The sequence below is a fragment of the Perca flavescens genome, chromosome 3 (assembly GCF_004354835.1).
Source record: "Perca flavescens isolate YP-PL-M2 chromosome 3, PFLA_1.0, whole genome shotgun sequence".
In the NCBI taxonomy this organism is placed as follows: domain Eukaryota; kingdom Metazoa; phylum Chordata; class Actinopteri; order Perciformes; family Percidae; genus Perca; species Perca flavescens.
Genome location: NC_041333.1, coordinates 21,622,361 through 21,632,682, shown reverse-complemented (window position 1 = coordinate 21,632,682; position 10,322 = coordinate 21,622,361). Strand labels below are relative to the sequence as shown.

Below are 10,322 nucleotides of genomic sequence, written 5' to 3'. Positions count from 1 at the left end.
TGGAAAAAGATATCTGTCTGATAATAATCTGAGGCCTTCTAAGGGCACACTCAGGCTTCTCCAGACCCTCTCCAATGACCCCCTGTCTTTGAAGTGTGAACTTAAAAACGTTACAGTGGACAGGCTGCTGAGTAGTAATGGAACTTCAGTCAAAGCATTTCTATTTGATTGACCAAAAGCCTCGGCTCTGACGTACAATAAGATATCATCTCGGAGTCTGGAATGTATTTTCTCCCCTGCTCGATCAGGCTTAATTTGAAGTTGGAGGCTTTTTTCTACCTGATGCCAGATCTGATAAAGCAGCACACAGTGCCTTCATCTAGCTCAATTTGTCATCTAGAAGAAGAGATTTCCTTTCATAAGGCATAGGCTGATTATACAAAGTGCAGTATTTAAGCAGCACCTTTTCACACCTCATTGGACAAGATCTAAATATTGTGGGATACAGTCGTCTTTGAGAAATAGTTCACCATTTGTGAATAAAAAAAAAAAATTGTTTTCTTGCTGAGAGTTAGATGAGAATATTGATACCAATATCATATCTGTAAAGTAAACACTAAGCTTTGGTCAGCAGTTGGTTGGTTTAGCTTAGCAGAAAGACTAGAAAAAGCTAGCCAGGCAGCTATAGCATTTTTAAAGCTCACTAATTAAGAAATTATATCTTGATTTTTAAAATCTGTATGAAAACTGAAGTGAAAAACTACAATTTGTGGGTTTACAGCGAAGAAAAGATTTCACAAACAGCACATGAATTATTGTTTTGCACAACACATTTTGTAAAGATTTAAAACATTTAAAAACATCTAACATCTATCTAATTTAATTTATTAGTGAGCTTTAGAGTTGCTGGAGCTGGATTTTGTCACCTTTGGATATAGAGCCAGGCTAGCTGTTTCCCCACTCTTTCAGTCTTGCTAAGCCAAGCTTAGCTAATGATTGTCGGCTCTAGTCTTACATTTAGCATAAAGACATAAGAGTGATCAGCTTCTCATCTTACTAAGACAAAAAAAGTAAATATTGTATCCAAAAATGTTCAACTATTCCTTTAAAGAATGTTTCGTTTTTCTGCATTTCAGTTCATGTGCATAAGGCCACAGCATCATGCTTATTTCTTAACATATTCAACATGTTTCCAGCATTGATCTAAATGTTACAACCAATAAGTCACTCTCAGACCAGACAAGAGCAAAACTCCCTTCAGCAGAGTTTGAACACAGGGACTAATAGAGACAGTATGCAGTTGACAGACAATTCAGTTCTGCAGGGCCAGGGGCCAAAATCCTTGAGTTCCACCCGTTGAGAAAAGATCAAATGCTCTGCGCAACAGCTGTGGAGCTGCAGGCTCTCCCCACTCAGCCACTAGATGGAAACAATAGTCTTCTACACCACACAATCACTGTTGCATCTATTTATTGCATGTTATGCCTGATTCTGTGCACTGTTTTGTCTTTTGCCATCATGCCAATTCAAATCATCCTATTTATGGATTCATTGTGTCATATGTGTCTTTGTGTTTTTAGAGAAACCATCCTTCCACTGGTCCACCCTTGAAGCACCTGCCCCCTACTAAAGTGTCCTTAAGCAAGGCAGGGAAACTCCTGACCAGCTGCAGGAGAGCTTTGTTTTACAGAAGAGAACTGACCTGCAGGGCTCAATAAAGTTTCACATTATACTGCATGAAAACATTAGCAGTAAATGGTGACAGAGTAATTATGAGTCAGCAACAGTAAAACGCCACTGGGACTATCATTTTACAAGAGGAGCAGGATTTTTCTACAACTTTACTTGAGAAAAACTATACTTGTGTTAGTGCAGTAGAGGCAGATTCTTATGGATCCAGAAGGGGAAGTCGCCTTACTTTTTTATTTTCTTCTATTGGTCTTAATTGTTTAATAAAGGATAACAATAGCTTCAGATCCATTTGGTGTTGATAACCGGCTCCTAACTTTATCCTGAAAGTAACAAAAAAGAAACTATACATATATACTGTACATATAAATACTCAAGTGTTGTACTTAAAGTCCATTTTATATTACTTTGTACTTGTACTCTGCTGTGATTTTGAGGGAAATATTGTACTTGTTTTACTTCACTAGATTAATTTGACAGCTGTAGTTACTTTGCAGGTTAAGACTTTAAAATCTTACAATGAATGTCATTTTTAAGGTGTTTAACATAATTTGAGTATTCCAATTTTTGTTACTTTATACTTTTTACTCCACTACATTTATACTACTATCACCAGTAACTTAGCAAGTCAAAACTTTATATAACAAATATAAGAGAAGCATAAGTATAGTGTATTGCTTTACATACCCAACATTATATAAATTAGTTAAAATGAGTTCCTTCTAGAACGGCTACAACATTTAAATGCTGCTTATGCTGCTAATGCATCAGTAGAATACGACAGGGGCCATTTTGATGCATTATAGGTACTTTTAATTAATACATGAAGTATTTTCCATACTTGTATTCAAGTTTGTCAAAATCTACTGTAGTTTTAATACATACAAATGTAATTGTAATACATACAAGTAAACTATTATGATAAAGGATCTGTGCGATCACTAACACAAACACTTTTGTTTACTTTGGCATACATTATCTTGCATTTGCCAGCGCCTCTTGCTCTGCAGTACACATTTTGTGAAAAGCATCTTTCTGTTTTTCACTAGTTATAATATTAGTTTTTCAGCTGATAATGCATGTAGATTATTAGATACACTTAGCATTTAATTAACTTGAGGGGGGTGAATTGGGGCCTACAGCTCATCTTTGCCCCTAGGTCCCCTTGCAGGTTAATACGGACCTGCCTCTACTCAAGTATAATTTTAAATGCAGGACTTTTACTTGTAGTGGAGTATTTTTACATTTCTACTTTTACTTAAGCAAAAGCTGAGAATACTTCTGATACCACTGTGCATGAGTAATAATAATCCAATAAAGCCAAGGGCCATTCTGCAACAACAACAATAAGCAGTAGTAGTGGGAGTATTCAGATCCTTTACTTGAGTAACAGTAGCAATACCACACTCTGAAAATACTTAATTTCAAGTAGATGTCCTGCATTCAAACCTTGCCTTAGCAAAATGTAGCCTACCGAAAGTATTCATCAAGCAAAGAAATGGTTATATGGCAACTGTTATACTGTCATATCACTGAATTGTTAATACTGATGCATCAATGTCTAAGTAGCATTGTATTGTTGTAGATGGTCAGGGTACAACAAATTTGATTCGCTTTAAACTATTTTATAAGCTTACCATGTGTAGTTTTGTATATGGAATATCTTTCAAATGTATAGAGTAGCCTATATAGCCTATGTCAAATTCTAATATCTCAAATAAAATAAAATATAAAATATTTTCCTCTGAATTATAACGGAGTTAAGGTGTAGCCAAGGTATGACATAAGCCTACATATATTCAGATAAAGTGCTGGTACCTTAATGTGTAGTCTACTTTCGTAGGGCTACAGTAGGCTACTTGGGTGAGTGTACATTCCACCATTGAGAAAAAGTAAGCCTATTTACACTTTGCTGATAATTCTAATAATTCAAATTTGGAATACAGTGCTTTTACCTGTAACACAGCATTTCACACGTTTTTGTATTGCTATTTTACTCAAGTAAACGGTCTGAATACAATTCAAAGCAGAAATGTCAGAGCACCATCCTCCAGCATCTGTTTGATAATTTTCCTTGTGTGGTGCTGCCGGTTGAAATGTGAGCGTCACGCAGCGCCCACCCCCCTCCTCCCCTCAGTCTCTCCCCGACTGAAGTCCCACTGAGCGGCTCTCAAACTTCAGTGTCGAGTCTGAAAGCGGAGAGCAGAGAGCCGACAGACAGGCAGAGTCGCAGCTAACCAGCCTTTTTGGACCCGCAACAAACGCGCAAACGGCCTCTTCGATATCTGCTTTTTACCAGAAGGTTACTAACGGTCGGTTCGAGGATTTACACTCAGCTTTCGTGCTTTGATTTTGATGATTTTCCTCCATTGTTTTTTACGAAGTTTTCGACTGTCACGTCTTAGCTACGGACCTTTATCTCGACTGTCTTTGGGATTAATCGTTTCAATTCAACGCTAAATAATTGAACTCTTAGCTAGCCTACTTTCTGCGTAAGTCTGTTTTTTTTAGGGGGGGTGTTTTTTCTAACGGAGCGATAACGGTAAAGGCAACATTTGGACCTGCCTTCGCTATGGGGAAATAGCGGGGGTCTCTCTCTAACCGACCCCGTGGTTTATTTTTTTTTTACCTTTTCATGATACTTTTTTTTTTAAAAGACAGAGCTTCGTTTTTGACTAAAACAATGAACATGGATGGTTGTCCGTTGAAGGTGGCGGTTTTTCTGTGGTGTCTGCTGGTGATTTCTGGCTCCAGCTTTGAGATAGGCTCCTACGACCTGGAGCGAGGCAGACCGGCCAAGTGCGAGCCCATCGTGATCCCCATGTGCGAGGGGATCGGCTACAACCTGACCCGGATGCCCAACTTCATGGACCACAACGACCAGAAGGAGGCTGCCATCAAGCTGAACGAGTTCGCCCCTCTGGTGGCTTATGGCTGCGATGTGCACCTCCGCTTCTTCCTCTGCTCCCTATACGCCCCCATGTGCACGGACAAGGTGTCGACCTCCATCCCCGCCTGCAGACCCATGTGTGAGCAGGCCAGGGAGAGGTGTGCCCCCATCATGAAGAAGTTCAGCTACACCTGGCCGGACTCGCTCGACTGCTCCAAGCTGCCCACCAGAAACGACCCCAACGCCCTGTGCATGGAGGCCCCCGAGAACGAAACCAGGACAGAGGGCAAGAAAGGTGAAGGCATGCTTCCGGTGCCCCCGCGCCCCAGGCAGCCAGGCACCGGCAGTGGTCGCTCTCCAGGCAGCGTGGGCTCCTGTGAGAACCCGGACAAGTTCCAGTTTGTGGAGAAGAGCCAGTCGTGTGCCCCACGCTGCTCCCCCGCTGTAGATGTCTTCTGGTCCAGGCAGGACAAGGACTTTGCCTTCATTTGGATGGCGGTGTGGTCCATCCTCTGCTTCGTCTCCACTGCCTTCACCGTCCTCACCTTCCTTTTGGAGCCTCACCGCTTCCAGTACCCCGAGCGCCCCATCATCTTCCTCTCCATGTGTTACAACGTCTACTCGGTGGCCTTCATCATCCGCTCAGTGGCCGGGGCTGAGAACATCGCCTGTGACCGGGAGCACGGAGAACTGTACATCATCCAGGAAGGGCTGGAGTCAACAGGCTGCACCATCGTCTTCCTCATCCTCTACTACTTTGGCATGGCCTCTTCTATCTGGTGGGTCATCCTCACCCTCACCTGGTTCCTGGCTGCAGGGAAGAAGTGGGGCCATGAGGCTATCGAAGCCCACAGCAACTACTTCCACATGGCCGCGTGGGGCATCCCGGCTCTGAAGACCATCGTCATCCTCACAATGAGGAAGGTGGCTGGAGACGAGCTGACGGGGCTGTGCTACGTGGGAAGCATGGACTCCGGGGCGCTCACGGGCTTCGTCCTCATCCCTCTGTCCTGCTACCTGATCATCGGCACATCCTTCATCCTCACGGGCTTCGTGGCTCTCTTCCACATCCGGAAAGTGATGAAGACGGAGGGCACCAACACAGAGAAGCTGGAGAAGCTCATGGTGAAAATCGGCATCTACTCCATCCTCTACACGGTGCCGGCCACCTGCGTCATAGTCTGCTACTTCTACGAGAGGCTTAACATGGACTACTGGAAGCTGAGGGGGCTGCAGATGAAGTGCGGGTCGTTCAACGGTCTCAGCAGCGACTGCTCGCTGCAGACGTCTGTGCCCACGGTGGCCGTGTTCATGCTGAAGATCTTCATGTCGCTGGTGGTCGGCATCACCAGCGGCGTGTGGGTGTGGAGCTCTAAGACCCTGCAGACCTGGCAGGGCCTGTGCAGCCGGAAGCTGACAGACAGGACTAGAAGTAGAAAACCCTGCAGCGGCGTCAGCTGCGGCAGCACACACTGCCACTACAAATCTCCTGCTGTGGTTCTGCACATGGCCAAGACTGACCTGCACTCAGACAACCCCACACATGTCTGAGAGGGAGCATGACACACACACACACACACACACACACACACACACACACACATACATATGCGCACACACACTGCCAAATGCAACCACATACAGTCACAAACACACCTATGCCCTGAATAAGGAGCTGCTAAAGACTTTGTAAAAAGATGAGTGGTTGAATTGAACTGTCAGTTGCTGCTCTGCTGCTGCCGAGGGAGAAACTATCTATAAACAGTATTCAATACATAAAGGGAAATGTTCAGTATTGTTACCCATATTTTTTCTGATTCATAGTGTTCTGTGCAGTAGACATGCCCGTGTTTCAAAGCAAAAAAAAAAAGAAAAGAGAGACTGTTATGGGAGGTGTCATGGGAAATATTGTCCTCCCTAAGAGTGGCATGATTAACTGTATACATCTGTATAAATGTTTTATTTATTGTAAATAGATTTAATTTAAAATTGTATCTTATCAGATTTGTTGTTTAGATGCATTTATTAAAAAGGTAAAGGGAAATGAAGTGCCTTTTATAAGAATTCTGGTTCTGGCCTTTTTGGAGGAAAATAAATTTGTGAAATTCATGTTCAACTTTTGCTGACTGGTGTTACTGTTTGTTACTATCTCACAGTAGCTTATACTGGATATGTAACCATTTGAACAGTCTTAAACTGTTTCAGACTTAATAAGTTACAAAATCATTTCATTCTTGTTTTCCTGCCATTCTTCTCCAGGGATTTGCCCAATTTCTTTTTTTACGGCGGGGCTCCCCGCCAAATGTGTTGTCTTCCAAGTGCATGCTACACATCCCAGAGGCGTCCCCAACAATAATCCTCAAAGAGAATCACTGATGAATAGCAAACCGTGGCAAGTATTCATGCTTGCACCACTGTCTTAAAAATGCAGGAGCGGAGGAATATCTTTAATTAATGCCTGTTTTAATCCTTCCACAAAAATCATTGTTGTTGCCCTCTCGCTGCTCCATCTAATCCCTGTTCAAACACTCAGCACTTTGATCTGAGACGACGAATTTGACGTGGATTTCAGCCTTATTGCATGATTTCACTGACAGTTTCACAGGCACTCAATATTGCGGTTGCTCATTAAGTAGATGGATTATTCACTTAATGTTTAAGTTGTGGTTTGTGGCTATTGGAAGCTGTATTTTTGGTATAAATAAAGGGAATTCCACTGTATAAAAGATCCAAATTCCCATGTTTAACTGTTTGAATTTGATGTACTGCAAGGCATTTTGTTTGGCTGAAGAAACAATGCAACTATCATACCAGGTATAAATAATCACTGACTGTTTAAGAGAAAAAGTGTGCAACAACATTATTTTTATTAAATAAATACCCTAAGTTGGGTCTTGCAACTAACATTTCAGTAATAAAGTCCATTTTAATATGCACAGGAGCCACCGTGTTCTCACATGGTCCATAAAAAAAAAGTGAAAATAAATAGTTTTTACATTACGGGACTTTAACAATTTAAGTGCCAACACAAATTACAGCAAAACACAGTGTTTGACAGCAGTGGGATTGATTATTATGTCTGTGTGCAATTGTGTAGTGTGTCACCAGCAGCAGCACGTGGTAGTGATAGCATGGAAAAAAATGCGATGACCAGGAGCTTGTTTTCATTACATTACTGGAACCTCAGCAGTGTGAAGCAGGCGTGTGCTCGCTGACATCTCCAGAGGTTAAAACTTAAATTTTGTTTTCATTTTTTCCCCCAACATTTGCATTCCAGCAGGATAAGATTGATGTACTGCAGCACGTTAGTATTCATTTACTAAAGACTTTGAGTTTAAATCAAAGCTGCATTGGGTCTCTGTAGTAAATTAACCACATTTCCACTCGGTGCAGTGTTGTGTGGATCTGTGCAACGCCCCAGTTAACTTAAATTACTTACTCCTTCCTTCTGCAGAACGAGATGTGTGTTAACTACCAACATCCTCCCCTTTTTTTTTGTTTTCATTACTCAGCCATTGTAGACGTTGTCCATGGCTTGGCAGGCGAGCATTGCGAGTTCTGGACTCTTGACACCGTGTGGATCACATTTAGCTATTTAAAAAGGGTTGTTTTGCTTGGAGCGCGCTCGCAGCCAGAGACTCGGCTGGTGGTGTTTCAGCCACACGTTCCAGTTCACGGGCGCCTGAACGGGGGCGCGTGCTTCCTCCCCAGTTTACACTCCAGTGACATGACCCAGAGAGTCCAAACACTTGCTGTGTGAGACACAAACCAGCTTGTCCCACCTGCGCTGAGCTGCACTGATTAGATAGGAAGGAGGTAGCTGCAGAGGGTTAAGGACACGGGGGTAGGACAGAGGGCAAGTTTGTCTTCTGCAGCAAAGTTTTGTTTAAATTTCTTTTATCACTTCTCAGCATTTCTTTTTTTTCTTCATTTTTTTGCCCTTTCTGCACTTTTCCCTGACGTTTTGCTGAATATGACTAAGACAGGTTTTTTTTTTTTTTTTTTTTAAATCACAAAGGTCAACAGAAATGACTTGTTATAGCAGCAACAGGATGTCTTTGCTCCGTTTCTTTTTCCACAAATGTGAATTCTATCGCTACATTTCCAGGTCACTGACAGCTATTTTTAGCTCCCTCTCTTTCGCAGAGGAAAGGAATCACAGTGGAGCACAGTGTTATAGATAGAGGCTAGAAAGAAAATGTTCATTCCAAAAACAGTTTGTTTGAGCTGTGGTTCCTTTGGCGTCAGAGATGTGGCTGCCGGGAACACCTTCCCTTCACACACAAACACACACACACACACACACACACACACACCTGAGGTCTGCAGTGCTGGAGCAGCAGCAGCCAATCAACACCAAGCTTCTTGTGAAGAAGACCTCACCTAAACTTCCAGTAATGTCCGATTTCAGGAGCAAGTAAGCTCAAAAGGTTTAGTTTGGCTGACTCTCCACGCTGTTTTTCTTCTCTTTTGGCTCAGGAGGTTAAATAGTGTCAGTCGCACTGAGCAGCAAGTTTGTCTGGGCCAATAGTGAGACTACTCCCAGAAAAGGCAACATTTTTCTTTATAGGTTTCTCAGGAATATTTCATTGTGTTGACTGTGAATCTAACTGTGTATTTATTTTTTCTAAAGCAACACAGAGCAGGTCTATTTACCCAGGATTTGTACATTTGTTTTTTATCAAGAGGCGTAAAAACACCTCTCTCCCGCTTTAGCTGCTGACACCATGTTTTTGTCTACTGAGGAGAAATCCCTCCATCTGGTCATGGGTCTGATTAAAGGCAATCATTATGGCATCAATGTGCCTCCCTCATAGACTTAAACCCTGCCCACCCCTGAGGGGAAAAAAAGAGAAAATAAAGCATCCTTCATTACCCTGCCCTCCCTGCTTCTGCAGCCCAACAACCCCCTTGAGCACTATCCCTTTCCTGTGCTGTTTTGATGTGTAAATGAGCGTATTGAAAACCTGCAGGCCCCCAAAGAGATGCTTTCCATGAAAATGCGGCAGTCAGAGAGCACCAGAGTTCACACAGCTCACTACTCCTCGCAACTGGACTCCAATCAGACACCCAGTACGCCGTCGCCGCTGCTGTCTCGCCTGTTAGAGCGAGGCACAAACATAAAATCACACACACAATTGCAGAGACGCATGCTGACTCATACAGTATCATCATGCAGACATAAACATTTACACTGTGACCTCTGAGAAGAATGGGGTAAAAACGCACAAACGAGCTTGAGAATTTGTCTTTCGCAGTGACGTTCTTGTCAAAATGAGGATACAGTGTCGAGTGGCTGAAGAGATACAGCAGCTGAGATTTTTAGCATCTATCAAGTCAGTCATATGAAAGCACACAGGCCGAGAGATTAAAAGACTGCTTTAGAGTACAGGTGATTGTCTTGTGTTGTTCATTGTCTTGGAATTTCAAAAGCACTGCAGAGGAAGAAGTACTCAAAGGTTTTTATTCTACTCAAATTGACATGTTATCTAATCAACAGCAGCAGATCTATCAGGAGTTTCTAAAATGAATCAAAAGTCCCTTTCATATTCACTCTGTATTTTGTCATAGATCTTTCTTTCAGGATTTATTTTTCTTCTTGGATTGAAATCATTCCAACAGTATTTTCTAAAAATAAGTGTCACTATCTCGAAACATGTCTGGCAAATAAGGCATTTTCTCTACTCCACTGGCAGTTTTTTGTCATTTCCTTTTAAAGACTGGCATATAAATATGACTCAACAAGAGACATTCTGATCAGTTAAGATGAAGATTTTCTGCAGTGTGGATTTTGTCCAAGTTG

General features: G+C 42.4%; 1 protein-coding gene across 1 annotated transcript; it reads left to right on the top strand.

Annotated features, from left to right (window-relative positions):
• Window positions 1–4,164: 4,164 nt before the first annotated feature.
• fzd9b (frizzled class receptor 9b) lies at window positions 4,165–6,755 on the top strand. Its single transcript, XM_028573340.1, has one exon. The coding sequence runs from the start codon at window positions 4,265–4,267 to the stop codon at window positions 6,068–6,070; it is 1,806 nt and encodes a 601-aa protein (XP_028429141.1). The 5' UTR covers window positions 4,165–4,264; the 3' UTR covers window positions 6,071–6,755.
• Window positions 6,756–10,322: the final 3,567 nt, after the last annotated feature.